The sequence below is a fragment of the Acanthaster planci genome, linkage group LG08, assembly GCF_054643075.1.
Source record: "Acanthaster planci isolate LZ-2023a linkage group LG08, COTS_SCS, whole genome shotgun sequence".
Taxonomy (NCBI): Eukaryota; Metazoa; Echinodermata; class Asteroidea; order Valvatida; family Acanthasteridae; genus Acanthaster; species Acanthaster planci.
This window is the reverse complement of record NC_141784.1, coordinates 19,951,596-19,972,222: the sequence shown is the minus strand read 5'-3', so window position 1 is coordinate 19,972,222 and position 20,627 is coordinate 19,951,596. Positions and strand designations below refer to the sequence as shown.

The window sequence follows — 20,627 nt, the reverse complement described above, 5'->3', positions numbered from 1 at the left end:
AATAAAGGTCATGCCTCAACAATTACGCAGCTAATGGATGGCGTTCATTGCTTGGAAACCGGCTGTCAACTATCAACACTTTCGCCCCATGTGATTATTGATCGGGATAATCCAAGATGGCTTCTCTATTGTAACTGCGTTGGTGCTGTATTATTTGGGCCGATTTTGCCAGGATTTTACCGACGGAGTAGCTGCTTTCGAGGCCTAGGAAGGACTTTCGCTGGAGGAGATTTTTGGGAAGCAGCATGCCCGAGGAAAGCGTGAAAGTCGCCGTGCGCGTGCGGCCTTTCATATCCTTTTGATGGGAAATTCTTTTCCTACCCCATGTATTGCTAGGTCGACGTCCACACAGCTGTACGTGACTGTGGCCCGGGTATATTAAAGTTGAGGGATTAGGCTCTAGTTTTACTTTTAAGGGGATACTATCAAGCAATGGGGTTCAGTACCTGGGAGGAATAAATTTACATGATGGTTTAGGAAGTGTGGTTAACTTTGTGGTGTTTATGGTCTGATAATGAAGTGGAGTTCTTTCCTCCGTCATGTCAGTGATGTTTTGTCAGACATCCCAAGTGGGCCAAGAAAAAAGGGGAAAGGTTTGATACGGACAACACTTGATACCCCTGTACATAAACCTTTGAACTTGCTTGGAAAAAAAGTTTTCATTTTGTTTCAAAGTAAATGCTTGAGAATTTTCTTTGCAAAAGTTCACTTTTTATGACATGTTATTACTTTCTGACAGCTGATCAGTGTTGTAAAATTTTGAAGGAAAATTGATTGTTTGTGTATGGAACTCTTTCCAAAAACAGTGACAGCCATTTGGCCTACTATTCTTATTTTCAGAGGATCTGAGAATGTTTTTTCCTCTAGCTAGGATAACACAAAAACAGAATATGCCTAAGCTCAATAACCAAAGATTTATAACAGGATGTTTGGGCATAATGTGTACCAATTTTTTACTGCTGTGTTGGTGGTTTTGTGTAGCTGTAATTAGTATCAGGCGTCTACTGTCTATTGTCTGCTACTTCCACTGTGGGGACGCAGAAGAGCCGAGTGCGTAAGTCTCCCTCTTCCAGTGCCTAGCCTTTCCACCATCAAGATACCTGCAGTGCCTCTGCTTAGCAACGCATCACTTTACTACAGTGAAAATAATCACCAGCCCCCCCCCAAAGTAGACAGGTTACCAATGTCTCTTACAGGCTCCACTCAGTACTTTATGAACAAATTAAAATGTCAAGGGATAGGCTGGTTACTGCTGGCTTTCTGGCAAAGATTTTGAATCCTTAACCGGCCACACAACTCTCGTGAGAAGGCCCGCGGTGCCCAACTGATCATCGGTATGAACGCCGGTACCACAACCATACTGAACCCGGAGGCCCCGAATGAAGAACCCAAGAAGTTCAACTTTGATTACAGCTACTGGTCGCACGATGGCTTTGAGGAACGAGACGAAGTCCTTGTGCCTGTCTCGCCAAAATACGACAGCCAGGTATGACACTGTTGTCAAGTTCGACAAACCTTCCCCCTTAAAGATTGCTCATCACACTCAAGAACTAAAAGGAGAACCAAAAAACCAAATAATTGAAAAGAAATGTTATAAAGCTTTTTTATAACTGGTAATGAAAGTCTGCTGCAATAGTGTGAACTATGGTTATGAAAATAAAATGCTGCATTACTGTTGTGAGACACATGTGGAGTCGAGATATGTTGGCCACACTTTTGTCTCTTGGATCACACAAACAGCTGGCTTTAGGGCTGAAACACTGCCCTCACAGTGTCTTCCAGTCTGGGATTTCCGAGGTCAGTAGCTGTCTCTTTATTTCTTATTTGGTAGAAAAAAGTGTTTGACGATCTAGGCGTGGGTGTACTGCAGAACGCATGGGATGGATACAACTCCTGCCTCTTTGCCTATGGGCAGACTGGATCGGGAAAGTCCTTCTCTATCTTTGGCTACGGGCCAAACAAAGGTATCCTGAAAACTTCAATATCCCCGCCCTATAAAATGTTGCCGGACAAAATAAGAGTATCGCGCTTAATAATATGCTTCCAAAAAACCTGCCGTCCCTGTATGATATCTAGATTTTCAACGAAAAATTGCGTGAACACAACCCTTCCCCTTGATATAAAGATATCTCTTCTCTTAAGGCTTAGGGAATTCCATGTTTTTGCCATGTTGAAATCTGGCGCATATGTATTAAACATTTAAAAAGTGGATTGTTTTTGAAGACAGCCTTTGTTTCAGTGTCTAGATAGACAGTCCTTGTGGTGAGAAACGGGTCGTGTTTTTCTGAATGCATGAATAATTTCATATCCCTGACAACTTCTGTCACACCTTCCTATACCTGAAAAAAAACATATACTCATTCTGTCTTCATATTCTTCGGATGTTTGATTACAGATCACTTGCTGATAAACTTTTCTTTCTCTTTTTTATAAATTCTATTTAGGGGTTATTCCCATCTTCTGTGACCAACTCTTTGTGGAGGTGGCCAACAGGAGAGAGTCGGGGACCAAGACAGAGTTTGAGGTGATGTTCAGCATGCTGGAGATCTACAACGAGCAGGTGCGGGACCTGCTGAACCCTGCCTCCCACAAGAAGGGTGGTCTCCGGGTCAGGGAACACCCCAAAAAGGGATTTTATGGTAAGGTCATATTTAGGTGAATTATTCTGGAATGGTATTGAGTGGATTGCTCTTGAGCTACTGAATGTGTTTAGTTTTGGTTTTAATGTCTTTTTTGTACCTTATATTGTCTTGTTTTTAAAAACTTCACTGAAATTATAATTTTAGTTTTGCTTTTTAATTATTCTGGGAAACTTCCAAGAATAATTAAAAAGCAATTTTTTTTCAAGGGAATTTTTCTTGCTGATTTGATTTTGAAAGATCTAGAAACAAACAATGCAGTCTGTAGTTTTTAATGTTGAAACATTCTTGTCCAGTTCGGTTTCCTTTTATTTTTGATATATGACATCAAACTTGGGAGAATGTTAGGCCAAACAGAGACAAAGAAGTTTGAATGAAAAACAAAATTAGCAGCATTATCAGTGTTCATGCCTGCAATCTGAAAAAAATGGGAGCAAAATGGCATTACTTTTACCTGTTTTCTATGTAATTCTGGCCGTACCTGTACAAATTTGTTTCTCTGTTTTGAAAAAAAATCACTTCTATAGTTGAGCAGCTGCGTAATGTGCCTGTTCAAAGCTACCAGCAAATTGAGGACCGTATGGATGAAGGCACGCGCAACCGCTCTGTAGCCGCAACCCAGATGAACGCCACAAGCAGCCGCGCCCACACCATAGTGGGCATCACGTTCACCCAGAAGACCGTCAACGAGGCTGGGCAGGAGATGTCAAAGGTCGCCGTGGTGAACTTGGTGGACTTAGCCGGCAGGTGGGTGATGAATTGACCAATGCAAAGTTTTTGTATTTCACCCAAATATTTGACCATGCAGAAACTTTTTTTCAATTTTGACTTCAGAAAGTGAGCGAGGTGCAAGACTGATGGTGTGTTTCAAGGCTTGGCCAGACACATTTGCATTTGCAGTCATTGCTTTCTTTTGTGAACAACATTTTAGTGAGCGTGCTGAATCGACAGGGGCTACCGGTGACCGACTGAAGGAAGGAGCTGCCATCAACCAATCACTGTCTTCCCTGGGCAACGTCATCTCGGCATTGGCTGATAGGGCAAAGGGCAAAAAGGTCAAAGGTGAATGTTGCCCATGATTTAACTCTTAAATTTGTTTGTTCTTTTTTAAGAATTTCAATGGGAAATTTAAAATGCTTGGCAATTTGAACTTTCCGCAGTTCCTACGTGGCATTATTTGTGTTTTTAGAATAGAAAAAAAGTTGTATCTTTCCTTACCCCAGACCCTCTCATTTTCCATAGATACCCTTATAGGGAAGTGAAACAAATGCAGTAATGTGTCTTGCCTATGGACACAAGTACTTAATGGCCTATCTGGGGACTTGTTGATAAAGGAAGTGACAAACATCTGATATGAAGGAAGCCTTCACGATTTATTTATATTAAATTGATTACTTTCTTTGTTTTTATTATTTTCAAAAATAGTACCATTCCGTGACTCTGTACTAACCAAACTGCTGAAGAACGCCTTGGGCGGAAACAGCAAAACTATCATGATTGCCGCCCTCAGTCCGGCTGACATCAACTACGAAGAGACACTGTCGACACTTCGATATGGTAAGTCGGGGGAAGGAAACACAGAATGTATTAAACAGTACAAAACCTGTCTGACACAGTGCGGTGACTGTTTGGACCCCTATCGTCCCAGGTCCTGCCAAATCCACCACTGGGATTTTTGTAGGATTTTGTAGGATTTTGTAGGAATCAGATGGGCAGACCCAAGCCGTTTAACACGGATGTCCACTGAATGAGAATAGTAGAAAGAAATTGCCATTGGGTTCTTGCACCATGAAAGAATTTGGAGGTTTTGGGGAAGGTACCAAGGGCGAATACATAATGTCGAAATGGCTAACCTGAGCACATTCTTCAAATGATTTTCTGCAGCTGACCGTGCTAAACAGATCAAGACGTCTGCCGTGGTCAACGAGGACCCTACAGAGAAGCTGATCCGAGAGCTGAAGGAGGAGAACGCCCGACTGATGGAGGCCATCAAGAAAGGCGGTCTAGTCATGGTAGCCGATGACGAGGACAGAAAAGAAGGCATGACCGAGGAAGGTGGGTTGAAAGACACAGAGGCCAGGGAGCAAAACTTGTAAGGCGACGGATGGTCCCTAGGCAACAAAGACATGGGATGGGTGATTGGGTTCCACCAGTAAATGATTGAAACTGATTGTGTCACTTAATGACACCTTGAAACCTGTGATCTTTGTCTTTTACCCTGACTATTCAAATGGCCTCTTTATTCTCCGCAGAGCGAGCTGCCATCAGGAAGGAGTTGGAGGAGGAGATGCAGGCCCGGCTGGAGGCCACAGAGCGAGAGCTGGGCTACATGAAGCAGAGCTGGGAAGACAAGCTCAAACAGGCTGAGGTGAGGGGAGAATGCAGAGTGAAACAAGGGGTAACTGGTGGTTCTCACCCCGAGGTACCTCCCCATCGAGGTGAACCTCAAGTTACCCTCTGTTAAATTTGGCCTCTTTCACTTCTAACTTTGTGGCCATTCCTTGAAGCTTGCCTTTCTCTCTGACCTTGGCACCATTTCCAGGTCTTCGGTGTTCACAGCAAATTAACAAATCTTTCCATGTACATTTCATGTTATTTGATTTTTGCCATATTAAAATCCGTTACATATACTGAGCTGAAATAATGGTGGGAGATCTCAAAGGGGGAGCCCAAAGCTGGGGATGTACCCAAAGAAAGGTAGAATAAGCCTTACTTTATTACCTCAAAATCAGGTTGCGCCATTCCCAGGGGGCTAAGACAGTGCGAGAATTGCAAAGTTATGACCCTGATAAGCAGGGGTTACTCTTATGTAGCACTCCGAATGGTAATGTCAGTAGATACATTTTCATGTCTTTTATTTTGATTTCTTATAAAATGGTGACCTTCGGAGTTTTTTTTTGTCCTTGCAGGGTGGGGATGACGGAGAGAGGGCCAAGAAAGAAGCCAAGAAGACCACGCCTCATCTCTACAACCTGAACCAAGACTCCCAGCTCAGCGGGATGATCGTCTTCCTGCTGGGGCCCGGTAGCTACAAGGTGGGCAACAACAAGGCCGAGACACTGCCGGAAATCGTGCTGAATGGACTCAGGTCAGTCTCTGGATAATTGCAGCATTTCAGGCTTTGGGACAGTACATTTTTTTTCAGAGCTGAGCTTTAGGAGTTTCGTCAGTAACTCTTGATGTTCATTTCCAAATCAACATTTTTTCAGTTGTCAATAGCTGAGGGAATCTGTCTTTGTTTTGAATGATTATGCCAGTGTTTACCACCGGGGAACAAAAGCACTCTAGGGATGAGCGATGCAATACCGCTGCAAGCTAATCTGGGGGTGCATTTGAAGTGCAGCGCACTGGGCCAGTTTGGAGAACAAAAGAAAATTATGTAACACCGCACAATCTGTGCTCTCTTTGCAAGGCGGCAGGCCTGGCTGAAATACTCGGGCGTCAACAGATGTTGTCTGTCAGATTAGAGTAGTCACCAGACAGTCATTCATGTGGGTGTAAACGTTCAGTAAATGAAGTTATGAATTTTCAAAGCATTTTGAAAACAGAAAATCTTGACAATTCTCCAGGTATACTTCATTCAACTTCAAATTAAACCTGGCAGCATGTTATTAAATTCACTCTGAAATAACAGTGCCATTCCCAGGTTGGCTGTGACTGTTACATGTATGTCTTTTTTCCCTTTTTTTTTTAGTCCTGGGGTGCCTTTCCACCACGAAATAGTAGTTGAGAAATTTCTGTCAAGGTTTTCCGAGGGTGGGATCTCAGTATGCCTGAGTGTGTTTGTTATATCCATCCACAGCATTCAGAAGGAGCACGGCGTAATCGCGAACGACAACGGCAAGGTGTTCCTGGAAAAGGGCAGCTCGGAGGCCAAGATCCTGGTCAATGGCGACCCGCTCGTGGGCAGGGTGGAACTGGATCACAACGACAGGTGAGCAAGGGGGTTTTGGGTCTCAACAAAGGACAACCAGATGTCCTTTTTTGGAGGGGAGTGGTCCCTGTTACTATGACCCTCCTGTATCCACTCTTTACATTAGGCCTCATACGACAATATATTTCAATTACCACCTATTCCCATTTGAAACTTTTGATCCAAAAAGCACCGGAAATTTTCTTGTCCTTTTACTAAATCAGAGACCATTTCGCAAGTAAGTTGTAATTATGGTGTTTTCTGTCATAGGATCATGTTTGGCAGCAACCACTTGTATGTCTTCCAGCATCCCCAACTTTACAAGGCTAAGCCAACCAACTATGTGGGCGTGGTCACCTATGAATCTGCCCAAGAAGAGATTGCTGAGAAGAACGGATTTGACATGACCTCCAATAACTCCAAAGGTTGGTCTGGCATATTCCCATCTTTGACACAGCTTTCTAATAAGTTGAAAGGTCTTTCCAGCACATTTCTCTAGCCATGATCCCCATTTTGTCTAGGGATCTGATTAGCAAAATTCTTCTTTTTAACGCCCAAGTAATCCACAGGTCTGTCCGGTAACTTTCCTCTTTGACATGACTTCTATTTAGTCCAAGGATCTGACTGACAAATTTTTTAAGCCTGACACCCAGCAGTCCAAAGGTCTCTCTGGCAAATTTCTCCCCATCATGACCTCAATTTTATCCAAAGGTTTGTCCAGCAAACACTTTCTGTCACGACCCCAAAACAGTCCAAAGGTTGAGCAGGCAAATTTGTTTAGAAATGACCTGCAGTAATCACAACGGTTTGTTTAGCAATGCCATCAACTAAAAGTTGTTCATCTGGCAGCTCTTTGGCAAGACATCCGGTAATTGAAAATTCTATTTTGATTGGTTTTCATATAAATTAAAACTTTCTAAGGTTTTGGATTTACTTAGTTTCTCATCCATTATTCATAACCCCCCCATCACAACCTCTTGCTCCTCCCCAAAATTGACCAACATTGGCATTTCCAAAGCATTCGAAACCCTTGGTCAAGTTCTCTAGTCTCTTAACAAGGACCTTTTCTCTTTGCGTTGCCCACTTCCTCAGAGGACATGCTGCTGCATGAGGACCTGGTGGAGATGATCCCGGCCGTGGAGGAGGCCAACGCCATCAGCGAGGAGCTGGACCAGAAGGTCAAGTTTGAGATAGTCGTCATGTCGCCCAAAGCACGCGGCCTGGCCCACGGTCGCACAGAGGTAGGCCTCACCTTCTCGGCACCCAGTGCTCTAGTCCAACATGACATATCGATTCTTCTTGTCCTCTGTTATTCTTGTAAAAGCATAACATTTCAATTTGAGATAAATTTAGACTCTCAATTTTCAAATTTTGGTTAAAGCCCCTGACACCCAACTTTGCAACGTATTATGGATTGTTGCTTCTATTATTGACCATACCAGGGATGAGATTTTAGGAAAAGGAAATTACATGAAATAATCCTCAGATGTTTGGAGGGTCCCGTAGCGGTGTACAGTCTATACTTTACATTTGTTTTGCCTAAAGGCACATTTTAAATCAGTCAGGAGTACTACCACATAAGGGCACTGTGACCTTTCCTGTACCCCTATTGACTATGTTTCGGTGGTCATCACCAAAATACAGTAATATTCGTCCAACTTCAACGTTATATATCTCAAATTGGTAACAATGAATTTCTCATCACATCGGTACAAAGGTGTTTTAGAATTTATAGATGATGTCTGTAATGGTCTTGTCTTTTGCACAGCCAATCAAATTTTTGCAAACGGAGCTTTTCCCTCTGTGTTTTTTCTTCCATATGCTCCAACTTTTAAGCAAAGCACCCCATATCATGGAAACACCCACAATCCTTTGCAGCCTGCTAGAACAGGCCTTGTGATTGGTCAGATTGCACAAGGTTTGTGACATATAGCCTGTCCAAATAGGGTAATACTCCAGACTGTAGATTGTCCATTTCTTGAGTTCTGTATCAACTTTTCCACATAAAAATACCATGATGGACTCGCTATTTTCCAGAATTTAAAGGATATTTTTGTTTGAAAAATCCTGGCACATTTCACATACGCCATACGCATGCAAAAGAGTAGTAAGTGTCTCCAGTGTGCTGAAATCCTTTTGAGGGGCACCATAAAGGTAAACGTGCTCATTCTGGTCTCACCCCCTACGCATGGCAAAGCCAAGCTCTTGATGAATTGGCTCTTGACACCTGTTGTCTCAAAGGTGTGCGTGAAGATGAGAAACCTGGAGAAGGACCTGGAGTACATCTGGCCCAGGGACAAGTTTGTGCGGCGCAAGTACCTCATGCAGGAGATGTACCAGAACTTCACCGAGGGCGAGGATTGGTCGCTGCCTGACGTGAGTACGAGGAACTCAAATGGGGTCTCAAACTTGGGTAAATGTCCAAGACGGCATTGCATGTTATTCCTTCCTTGTTCTTATCGCCTGGTAATGGTGCGAGAAGGTTCTCTGTCACCAGCGAGGCATTCAGTGTTGCATCAAACCTGTACTTGCAGTGCTTACAAAGAATCAGTTGTCAATCTAAGAGATCTCCCAAAGTGAGATTCGAACCTTTTCATTATTTTGTACAAGTGAGGATGGCTAAACCAAAGATCTCACCGATGAGTTTTTAGGTTCGCTCTCTGTGACCAGTTTAAGAGCACACCTCAAAAACCTGATAGCCTTGATAGGATAGGCTACTGGCTGTTGGTTGATTCGAAGAATGAGAAGGAAGCTTTCTAGGCTTTTAATCAGGTGGATCTAATTGACATTGGCTCAATATGCAAGACATGAATGCTTGTAAGGAATTCATTTCAATCTTCTGAACTGTTTACTCCCTTCAGGAGAAGAATCCCTTCACAGAGCCAGCAGACCAGGAGGTTCTCATAGGAACAGTCAACGTTTACATGCAGAGTCTGGCTTACCTGGTAAGCTCTCCATCAACTCTCCACCATTGATGTCAGTCCATTTACCTACAGTGTGAATTAAGTTTTTATTTAGTGTTTGTCCTTGAAAGGATCATTTCTTGTGGTTTCTCCTCTCCTGGAAGGATAATTAAATAAAAGTGCCTAAACAAAGCTGTGTATTAAATGGGACTTCCCATGCAGTATTTAAACTTTAAGAAAGCAGCTTAGTGCCCTCCAGTGTTTTAGTCAAATCCAACACAACCTTCAAGTCCATCACAACTTGTCCAATCTCGTCAAGTCAAAATGCCAGGTATTTGTCCTTGTTCATTCTGTTGCTTGTGACATCATGGACTCGTTCCAAGGCCTTGTGATTGGACTTGCGAGGCGTGCAGTGGGCTCAACAAAAAAATGAGGTGCTCACTGCCAGGCCACGGAACTTGCCGATATTGCAGGTAGACAGTCTTGTCCTCAGACGGAAGCTGAACGTTCCGGCAAGCCGAGTCTGCCTCCCGAGGGTGATCTTGAAGATATTCGAGATCATGGTTTCTTTGTAGTCCACTTTTGATTTAACCAAGCCTGATTCCACGCTTTCCCCCTGCCCTCCACTCCTTAACCCCCCCCCACTGCCATTTCAGATTGAATCTAAAGAGCAGCTGGACATCACGGATTACCGGGGAAAGGAACTGGGTCTCCTGAACATGGAGCTGGTGCCCTGTCACAAGAACGGCAAAGAGATCAAGGAAGACGACGATCTCTTCATCGACCATCCCAACGAGCTGGTGGGGAGGGACCTCAACTTTGTAGTCAAGATCAACAGCGCCATGGGAATCCCCAGCAAATTCACTGTAAGCATGGCTCGCTGGGTTCTGCCTGATAGACGATACCTACAGGAATGTTGGTCCTCTAAAGTCAGATCTGAGGCCTTTTTCCCCCAGAACTATGTTTTCTGCAATATTTCAAAGTTGTGTGTGAACTTCTTCCTGTGAAAAGTTGACCCTTGTTAACGAGAGGTCCTTCGGACCTTGCAGGTTATTGTGTTAGAACAGGAAACTTGTATCATCTGGAGTGAAAACGATGAAGAAAAAAGGATTGGGACCAAAAAATGTCCTTATTGTTAGCAGAATGTTTCGTTAACAGTGCTCTTATTAGCAAGGTTCGACCGTATATGAAATGACAAAAAATTGGATCGTTCTTCTGGTATTGATTTTCGTCAAGACCAAGCTTGCGCTTTTGTAAGTTTGGGAAAAACATCTTCACATCCAAAACTCAAATTGCCTCTTGCTGCTGGCCAAAACGTGAAGGGTTGGCAATTGAGAGTCAATTGTTAGATCTTTTGTATATTGACTGGCATCGCGAATATTGACCAGCATTTTATATATTGACCAACACCTTTTACCCCTGTAAATTAATTGACATCCAGTTTTTTTGACTGGAATCTTGTATTTATTGACTAGTGTGTCTTGTGTATTCGATAACTGTTGGCAGGGCATCCACTGTAAGTACAACGTGTTCCTGGAAACGGAGATGATCGACACCAACCACGTAAACGGGACCTCCAGCCCGGAATTCAAGCACAAGAAAGTTTTCAACTTCCCCGTGGTAACATCAAACGTAAGCCTCTTCAGTCCTCTGTGAAGTAACTGTAATAAACGTAAACGTAACAAGACGCCATTGCACCCTCGAACTTGCCCAGAATCCCCGGCATTCATTTGCGACGTTTTTGTGCCTTGTACAGCTGGTGCAATACCTCATCAATGACCACCTGGTCATCCAAGTCTGGGGGACCCAGAAAGACGCCCAGTCCAAAAACAAGGCCAAGAAGAACACCAAGGAGATCATGTTGGCCGAGGCGCTCACCAAGGGACGAGATGTCAACGCCACGGCTAACCAGGTAGCTGTTCTCACCCTACCGCTCTCCCCCGTAGAATTTGCCTTATTTTGGGGTCACAGTTCCAAAAATCAGATCATTTATGATGGAGTTTCATATGGGCCATCAACCTTTTTTGTCATCAATTTCCCAGTCCAGTAGTGTACGGTCAGACGAGTTATTATTTCCCTCAAGCAGAATAATGGGAAATTTTGATCCATTTCACATTTTGAGCCAGTCGCCTAACACGACATTTCCGGGCAAATTTTTCTCAGTGAGTAGGATGATTCACGACATGAAGTACTCGTCATTTTCACAATGATGGGTACAAAATATCACTACCTGAGAATTCTGATGTTTGTACATGATTAGTGAGGCTTGCCCTTTATTCTTCAGGTGTCTGACCCTGCTATGAAGGCCAAGTACATGTTCCAGTTTGCCGTGATGAAAAAGCGGCAAGAGAGAATGGAAACCAAGATTGTGAGTATAGAATCAACTGTCCAGGAAAATCTAAAACTAAAAGAAAACATTTCGCTTGTTCTGTAAAATTTTGGCTGGGAATTTTAGATTGAGATGGAGGAATTTGGAGAATCTTCTCGGGGGGGGAAGCATTGAGGTGAAAGCATCATAGCATACAGACCGCAATAAATTGAAGTGGCAAAGGACAGACGTAATTAAAGGAAATTCTAAAAAAAAACCTTTGTCTTGCTGCTTTCAGGCTCAGTTCCGTAAACTGGTGACCACGGCAGAGATGTCCAACAAGGCACGGGTGGAGACCATGGTCTTAAAGGCGGTCCTCAATGCTCAGAATGACAAGGTAGCTGACAAGGCCATTGCGCGCGTCCCCAAGGACGAAGGAGCTGGAAACTTGGGTAAGTAGTTTCAGCTGTTTTCTGAAAAATTTGTCATGCAATTTTCTGGGAAAGATGATCAACCGACTGTGACCTCTTCGTGGGTATCAAACATCAACAAACATGGTGTCCCATAGCAAAGTGAGTCCAAGTGTTGTTTACCGAAAATAAAACCGATTTTCGGCACAGCACTCGGCACATCAGTAGTTGGAGTACTGTATCAACCGTCAGCTTATTTCCGTAATTGACACTTATGACTCCGTCTTTGCTATGAGAGGACACCATGTTTGTTGATGTTTGATACCCACCATGGGTAACGTTACTTGTGGGCGCAAATCAGACTGGAGTCTAATCCTAAATGCAATTTCTTTTACACAATCAACACGAGACGTTGCTACATTTTCAAGACTCTTTATTTCATTATGAAAATAAAAAATCCATTTCAACAAGCAACACGAAACGCTTTGCATGATTACTTCTCAAGCAGAATATATATTTAATTTCGTTAATCCATCTGGTGGGCGGAAATGAAATGGCAGTAAGGCAAAGATGTGATTGAATCCAAGAAATGAATGCAAGAAATGCCACCTGTTATATGATGGGTTCTGTCACTTACAGGAGAGGAAACTCAGAAGTCGGGAGTTTGTGCCGTCATGTGAGTTCTCTCAAGATCACAAGAGTTTGTCGTCCTCGTCAGAATTTCTGAGTACGGAGTCACTGAAGTCACTTGTTGGTTTGATGTAAATTCTCCTGTGTTGTGTGTGTGTTAATACGACAGTAGCAACCTACCTCAACTCTCCGATTTTCTTCACTGTCAATTGATTAGAAATGTGGAAAAGATGGGAGATCTGGGAGTGTTGGACACTCTCCCATTTTGACCATTCTTGGTGCATGACCCTAAATATGCCCAGGTAATAATGCAGCGGTTGTGGATCTTAACTTACCCAAAGGAACCCCAATACCGCAGTGACCCAAAACCCACGACTGGTGCAGACCTTTCTTAACTTCAATTTTCATTTTGGCAAATTGTAAAACACTCTTTGCCAAGAATTGTATGTTCACCTACTGCCTATGCTCGGCTGTGATACTCCCAGCAGCAAAGGTGGTCCAAATCTGGAAGCCATATTATACCATGTAGTTTAAAAGAATGGACATTTCGGATATCATCCAATTAATATAAATGATCCGTATGCACTTGTGAAGTAAGTAGTCACCAGCAAAGATTATATAGCGCCGTGTAGCGGTGCAAGATGGGTAATTTGGCCATAAAGGTGTTATCACCATGGGCGCCATTCGAGTGTGAACGTTCATGTGTGTGCGTGCCTGTCGTGGCGCCTGCGCCTGTGCATTAACATGCACTGCGCAGGCGTAGTCCAACCAGAATGGCCCCCATGTGATAACAACATTTTACGCGTATTCACGGTGCAGTTCCCCATCTTACGCCGCTATGCGGCGCTATACGATCTTTGGTCACCAGTGCCTTAGCGCTTCACTTAACGAAGTGAAATCAACTGAAGATCCAAGTAGAATTGGTTTCTTACAATAACAAGACAGAGCCCACAGGATTATTAATAGTCAGTACTAATTTTGACGTTTCCCCAACAGACAAGTTTGTCATTGTGCTTTCCCGCCGGTCACCACTTGGGGGTCTTGATTGTACATATATTCAGATCTAGGTTCTTGTATTAAAATGAATTAACTTCACTGTCTTCTATAAGAGTTCAAAGTTGGAGTCTGAAGGTCACGGCACATGAGCCAAGATGTCCTTGTTATGCGGTACCAGACTATGCACTGATGTATTTATTTACCACCAAAGAGTACCAACAGCATTCGTTTCCATTATTGCAGAGTTTTATAGATCCAAGACAATGGATAAAGTGCCTTTATGTTTTGGCAAATCTTGTATTGATTAGATATATTAATTTTTAAAGAAATGTATTTGTTGAGGCTACATATAGTTGCCTATATTACTCCGATCTATTCTGACCACTTTACCTCAATTGTCTGAATACCTGAACAAGCAGGCAATGTTGTTGACGATGGCTCCTGTGATCTTGTAGATTGAAATCTGTGGCTATCCGAGCAGTTTCCTTGTCTGACTTCACCCTCTGAGGTCTGAAATTATATGTACATTTTGAAATGTTATTTCCAGGGTATTTTTCATCCCTCCTTTCATTTCAGCAGTGTGTATTTGCATACTTTGTGGTTTTTAATACTGAACTGAGGTGTTTCTCATGTAAATATCACTATAAAATATAAATTTCCATAATGAAAATAACATTCCATAATTATATAAATGTGATAAACAAAGCTAGCCTAAAATGGAAAGAGACAAGATTGAATTGGTAAATTTGATAATCTAACTGTATTTTTTTGTGTGAACTTTCAGAGAAAAAAAGAGGAATTTACTGTAGCATTGTATATAATTGCTCAAAGGAAAATAAATATAAGAGATGTTTAATGTCTTCCTCTTATATGAATCCACATATTCATACTTATGTATGAATTTTCAACCACAAACTCTCAGGAAAGTTTGTAAAACGTTTCTAGCCTTTATTAAGGAACTTCCAAGACACTTTGGAAAGGTGATAATGAAATGGACCCCCTTCCCAAGAGGAAGATTGTCTTTTTTTTGTTATTTTTTTAAAGTAAATTTCAATCAGGGAAGGGGTGGCCCCTCGTGTACATGTTCACTCACATGCCTTTGTGCACCACTTAATTGGGAGCGCAGCTTTTGTCAAAGTAATCCCAAAGACATTAACCCTAACAGTCCTCAGTCCTCTAACAGGTGAAGGATTGAGGACTCTTAGGGTTAATGCTTCCAAGTTGGATTTTTCACTACTTCAAAATGAAGTTCTGAAGAGGTACATGTACCTACACAGGTTTTTTTTTTTTGTTTCCACATTTCACCACCAAAATATACCTGAACAGAAAGAGGCTACAAATTAAAAATCTCATCTAGATACTAGATTATCAAACAATAAGTCACCATTACTAACCAAGGTCAATTTTCACAGTCCCAAGAACCTTACCGGGAACATGTCCATGTTCTTCTGTACTGTGGGTTGTATTGTACCAAATAGGTCATTCGCACTTTCTAGGAACAATGAAAAAGGGACAAATCACATTTTATGTTAATTAGTGTGGCCCATATCAGTAGTAGTACATGTACATCATCCTGGTTGATACAAAATTATATCAAATGTTGAAAAGTGCCAGAAAGCATACATGGGAAGCAGATATTTTTTTTGGGGGGGGGCTTTTCTAAGTAAAGAAAGAACTCAAAGTAGCAGGCTCAGGAACAGTGATGGGGCTCTTTTTTCAGGTATTCCAATGAAAACAGGCAACCCCACAGGACATTTTGCCCTGCTGTACATTCTTTTTTGGGGGGTGGGTCACTTTTCAAAGAGGGAGTACCCCCTCTCTGGCATAATGTACAGACCTGAAAGGAAATGTGTGTGGGTCACATCCGTCTCTGTAATGCAGAATATAATGTCGAGCACTCTCACACCCTAATGTATGTGTGCACTTCCGGTGTTGAAGTACTTTTTGACGGTAGCCGTCTGCTTGGCACATCGAATAACAAATCTACATGTAAGCACCCATTGTGAGAATACTTCTGGACAGCTTTCAAGTTCCCTTTGAAAAGGAAGGTGAGTATTTATAGCAGTATCTATTCTATGGGTGGAAATTACTCGTTGCTCAAACACAACTGTACAGAAACCACCACGGATATGCATCAGAGCAGTGGTGATGCATAGCTCCCTATTCATTAATAGAAATTGTTCTGAATATTTTGACCAATTTAAAGGAAAAGAGAATTTTGGGGTAAATACATGTATCAGGGAAGGGGTCAATAACCCCTACATTCATTGCCAGTTTGTTCATTTTTTTATGGGCCTACATCAAAGGTTACCGACCCCCTAAAATTCATAAAGCCAGTAAGGTCTTATATATGTGTTCAGTTAATAGAAGGGCAAAATAAAGAGATTAAATGGCTTCCACAATGGCGGCAAATACAGTACCACCCCCCCTCCCGTTGTTTGACATGCGACACTGTTTGTGTCTGACCCAGGAGTATTATTTTTAACTGCTTATTATTACTTGTAGGTGTCAAAGATGGCAACCGGTGTGACCGCAGAGTCAGTTTTGAGTTCCATCATCCAAGGACACCTGGAATGCTCCATCTGCCACACGCGTTACCAACAACCTAAGATGTTGCATTGCTCACACAGCTTTTGCCTGAAATGCCTCCAAGAACTCAAGCAGAGCCAACATCCCAATAATGACAAGGTAACATGTCCACTGTGCCAGAGAGAAACCAACTTACCTGAGGGTGGAGTGGATAAGTTGAACACCAACTACACTTTGATTTCCCTGGTGGAGGAAGTCACAAAGCAGGAACAGCTCCTGAAAGGTGAAAGGTCAACAGAGATCATGTGTCAGACTTGTGAAGAGGAGAATGAAGCAATATCTCAATGCACTGACTGTGAACAATATATGTGCAAGGAATGCCAGCAAGCACATATGCGATTTGCTTCTCTGAAAACTCACAAAATCACAGCTCTTTCAAACCAAGAAGAGTTTGACTCAAAAACTGATTTAAAGAACACTTCAAACTGTGTCATCCATCCCAGTCAGAAACTATGTTTCTACTGTCAAACATGTGAGCAGCTCATCTGCAGAAAGTGCACAACTTCAGGTCACAAAGATCCTTTGCATAACTTTGTTGATTTTGACTTGGCTGTTGCCATTGTTCTGCAACAAGCCCATGAAATAAATTCTCAGGTGAAACAATATGAAAGCAGTGTTTCACGAAATTGGAAATGTATACGCAACCGACTGGGTATCATGCTGGATAAAACCAAACGAGACATTTCTAATGAAGCGAAGAGCAAAGTTGTTCAAATAAAACTACTGGAGATGAAACTCTTGCAGGAAGCCCAAGCCGCTTATAGGAAAAAAGACAAGAGACTGGCAGAAGTGATCTTTGCTCAACAGGCAGTGGACAAAGCCAAGAATGAGATGAACGTTTTGAATCATCTTGAGATCTTGAAACTCAGGCAAGACTTTCTGTCTGGCTATAAGGAAGTGAAAGAAGAAGCAGCAGAAACTGTGGACAGCCACCTTTCATTCACTGCTTCCAAAGAGAGTTGTGATGCACTGGGACTTGGCACACTCAAGCTAAAAGACAAGTGGGAGTTGATGGACAGCCACTTATTGATAGCTGCCTCCATTTCTGTATTTTCTTCAGGTAATATTGTGTTGTACTGGCGACAGCAGTGTGCTATACTAACTCTTAATGATCAGGACCACTACAGCATTCTTCAAAACAGTACAAAAACCAGTTTCATCAGATGTGCCCAAGCCATAGCTGTAAACATGGACGATGATCTCCTTATCCTAGACAATTATGAGGTAAAGGTTTTCAACAAGGAATTCCACCTTCTGCATCAATTCAGGCCAAACAAAGAGGCAGACATTGATGACACACCATCGTGCCTAGCAGTAGATGACAAGAATGTAACAGCAGTGGGCTATAGGGGCATGGGACAGATTTCTCTTCACAACCCAGATGGATCCCTGATCAGAGTGCTGCCTGCCCCTGCAATTGAGGTATACTTGACCATCAGCAACAAGCATCTCATTTACTCCTGCTCTGACAAGCGCAAGCTCATCTCCATGGATTACCAAGGCAACAACATCTTCACAGTTGACTCATTCCAGAACTCTATTCCTCATGGGCTGTGCTGTGACGAGGCCGGTGACGTCTTTGTTGTGGCACACTGCCAGTGCATAGGAGGCTTGAAGGAATCTGTACAGCAAGTCCACCATTACAGTCAAGCCGGCAATTACATCAGCGTACCGGTCAAAGAAGTCCGAGGAAATTGCATATGCTACATTCCAGATGGGAAGATTGCGGTGACTGGTGAAGTTATCACGGAAATCTATCACAGAGTGTAAAAAGTTAAAACGGCTAAAGAATGCAACTCCACACTTTGTTCACGATGACACAGTAACAATGCAAGAAATGTAACTGACTCTGACAACAATGTTGTCGCCATCATAGTTTTTAAATTAAGTGAATCACGAGGGTCTGATAGAAGTACAGTTGATGGTGAGAAAGCGATGAATCCCTCCCTACTGACTTTTTCATTACTTCATGCTGTCATTTTGTACCAGTAAAAGTTTACTCACTGTATCCTTGGTCCCCCACCTGTTGGGAGTATTGAGGATTGGGGGGGGTTAAAGTAATATTGTAAAGTACACTTCTTTACCTAAGGAATCATTTATTGTGAAAATTTGATTGATTTCTTGGGTATTGGAAAAAGTAGTGACACATTATTGAAAGTGGTTTATTTTTTTGAAGGGGAGTTCACAGTACTCGGCTTTGGAGCACACTTCATGACAAGCAGTATTTCAAAATTAAGTAGTTTTTCTCCTATCAGTTTTAATGTTGATTTCCCTGTGTACGCTGTAAATAATTTACTTTTCAAAAGTTTCATTTAAGTGAATTAATTTAGCTGAACTTGATTAAACTTTACCATCACAACAGCCCTTCAATAGAGACGTTTTCTTTTAAGGCAATCCTTCGGGAGCTGTTAGGTTCACTTTCTTTTGTTATCTATGAATCTTTTTGTCTGATTTTACTGTTTTTCTCAGTAACAAAAGTAACTGTACCTTATATGGTACATATACTTTATATTTCCGTGTACAAAGTTCAGCTCTGACATGCGTCTTGCAAAGGATACGCACTAATCTCACTATGCAGATTGCAGTTTTAAATCTTTCAATGGTATTTCCACAACTACACGTAATAACATTTTTTCAAATTCATAACTCACCATGTTGTTACTAATTTCACCATGGTGAGTACTGCTTTGGTAAGTTAACACGGACAGTAACTCGCATCAGCAACTTGAACCCAACAACTCAAGCCGTAATGACTCACTGTTAAGAAACTCACCATGGCAAGGTATGGTTTGCCATGGCAAAATGGTAACTACAGTGGTGAGAGAGTAAGCTCCCATGGTGAGCGAGCAAGTTGTCATTAAAAGACTGTAACTTGTTACAACCAGATAGTGACTTCTGTCACAGCAAGATAGCTATTTTGGAATTTTTTTTTAATGGAAGTGGTGCCTCTATTCACTTTCTGTAAATCTGAATATGCTCAAATATTTTACAACTATGTTGCAAAATACCCAGCATGTTTCATTAATTGCTTTGGGGGGGTCAACAGAGCGCTAACAGGGTCCAATGCAAATTTTAATCAGTTTCCCTAGCGATCTAACTTTGCTCACACAAGTGAATCAAGGAATAAGGTGTACAGCTTGTCAATGGTCAGTGAAAAATGATATGAAAATAAATGCTACCAAAACCCAAGAACTGTTGATATGCTTCTGTAAAGACTTACCCCATGCTGCTATTTGGCCAAACAAACTCTGTAGAGGAAAAACCCGTAGCACGCGTTAGTCCAGCTAAAATTCCTGGCATAATTCTCTCCTTTGATTTAACTTGGAACGCACATGTCAACTACATGTAAAGGTTTTACAAGCCTGTAAAAGACTGTATATGCTGTACCAACCTATGCGTGCTGGAATTAATCAGAGTGATTTGTTAACAATTTACAAGTCTATGATAAAACCTGTTCTGGAGTATGCTTGTCAAATGTGGCACAGTAGTTTACACAAATATCTGAGCGATAAGATTGAAAGTGTCCACAGACGAGCTCTGAAGTCAATAAAACCAGGTCAAGACTACAAGAGGACCCTGCGTCTAGTTAATATGCAAACTCTCAGTGAAAGATGCAGTAAACTTTGTAAGTCACACTTCAGTCAACTCAAGAAAACTGATTTCCCCACCTCCTGCTAGAGCCTTGTGTAATGAGCCATGCACTGAGATCCGCCCCTGAATACTCAAATGCCCTCAAACCCAAACAAACAGGTTTAAGAATTCGCTTATTCCCCGGTGCTTCTTCAATCATTAGTTCCTTCTACCAATCTAATTTTGGTCTCATGATCCTCCTGCTGTGTATATACTGGCACCTGCAACAAGTTTTAAAACTAAGTAAGCATATTTTAATTTTATTCCAGATTTTGAGATTTGTTTGGCTGGTATTTTTCTAATGATTTATTTATTTATATCCTCATTTTTGTAATTTTGGTTTTAAGTTTATTTGTTAGTGTTTTATCAGTAATTTTGATGTTTCTGAATGTTGTTGAGTTAGGTTTCTGAGGCTGTCCTGGTGATCTTGTGTTTGATGTATCTCTTATTATCATGGTGCAATTTTATGTGATTCTTTTGGCTTACCATATTTAAGAATTTAATGTAAATTTTCCTGGTCTTTTTTCAAACAAAGTATGTATTTTAGCATCTTAATTTTAACAATTATCAATCAATCAATCAATCAATCAAAATCAATCAGCACAATGG

At 41.9% G+C, this 20,627-nt stretch overlaps 2 protein-coding genes and 1 long non-coding RNA gene across 4 annotated transcripts in view; 2 read left to right on the top strand and 1 right to left on the bottom strand.

Moving 5' to 3' along the window:
- The first annotated feature begins 31 nt into the window (after nucleotides 1-31).
- On the top strand, nucleotides 32-14,674 carry LOC110974379 (kinesin-like protein KIF28). The gene is made up of 20 exons (XM_087140081.1): nucleotides 32-1,486; nucleotides 1,832-1,964; nucleotides 2,445-2,639; nucleotides 3,167-3,386; nucleotides 3,571-3,701; nucleotides 4,065-4,196; nucleotides 4,524-4,694; nucleotides 4,892-5,007; nucleotides 5,549-5,727; nucleotides 6,442-6,573; nucleotides 6,823-6,977; nucleotides 7,645-7,793; nucleotides 8,794-8,928; nucleotides 9,414-9,497; nucleotides 10,112-10,321; nucleotides 10,962-11,087; nucleotides 11,212-11,367; nucleotides 11,740-11,823; nucleotides 12,062-12,215; nucleotides 12,813-14,674. Exons 1-20 carry the CDS (start codon nucleotides 1,337-1,339, stop codon nucleotides 12,851-12,853), a joined length of 2,853 nt encoding a protein of 950 aa, XP_086996207.1. The 5' UTR covers nucleotides 32-1,336; the 3' UTR covers nucleotides 12,854-14,674.
- The window catches only part of LOC147798461 (uncharacterized), a 51,597-nt gene continuing 45,141 nt past the window's right edge, over nucleotides 14,172-20,627 (bottom strand). Inside the window, exons 2-4 of one of the 2 annotated variants that reach the window (XR_015426159.1) lie at nucleotides 19,609-19,636; nucleotides 15,227-15,291; nucleotides 14,172-14,309 (exon numbers count right to left, since the gene is read on the bottom strand). This is a non-coding gene — a long non-coding RNA (uncharacterized LOC147798461). The remainder of the gene's footprint in view (nucleotides 14,310-15,226; nucleotides 15,292-19,608; nucleotides 19,637-20,627) is intronic. The other variant, XR_015426160.1, reaches the window with a different exon arrangement.
- On the top strand, nucleotides 15,708-20,589 carry LOC147798463 (uncharacterized). Its single transcript, XM_087140082.1, has 2 exons — nucleotides 15,708-15,847; nucleotides 16,305-20,589. Exon 2 carries the CDS (start codon nucleotides 16,314-16,316, stop codon nucleotides 18,156-18,158), a length of 1,845 nt encoding a protein of 614 aa, XP_086996208.1. The 5' UTR covers nucleotides 15,708-15,847; nucleotides 16,305-16,313; the 3' UTR covers nucleotides 18,159-20,589.

Excerpts from the sequence above, each read along its gene's own strand:
- LOC147798463 (XM_087140082.1), top strand. The coding sequence starts at position 16,314 with ATGGCAACCGGTGTGACCGCAGAGTCAGTTTTGAGTTCCATCATCCAA.
- LOC110974379 (XM_087140081.1), top strand. The coding sequence starts at position 1,337 with ATGAACGCCGGTACCACAACCATACTGAACCCGGAGGCCCCGAATGAA. Across the intron at positions 3,387-3,570 it reads TTGGTGGACTTAGCCGGCAG|TGAGCGTGCTGAATCGACAG; the intron begins GTGGGTGATGAA and ends ACAACATTTTAG. Across the intron at positions 11,088-11,211 it reads TCCCCGTGGTAACATCAAAC|CTGGTGCAATACCTCATCAA; the intron begins GTAAGCCTCTTC and ends TGCCTTGTACAG.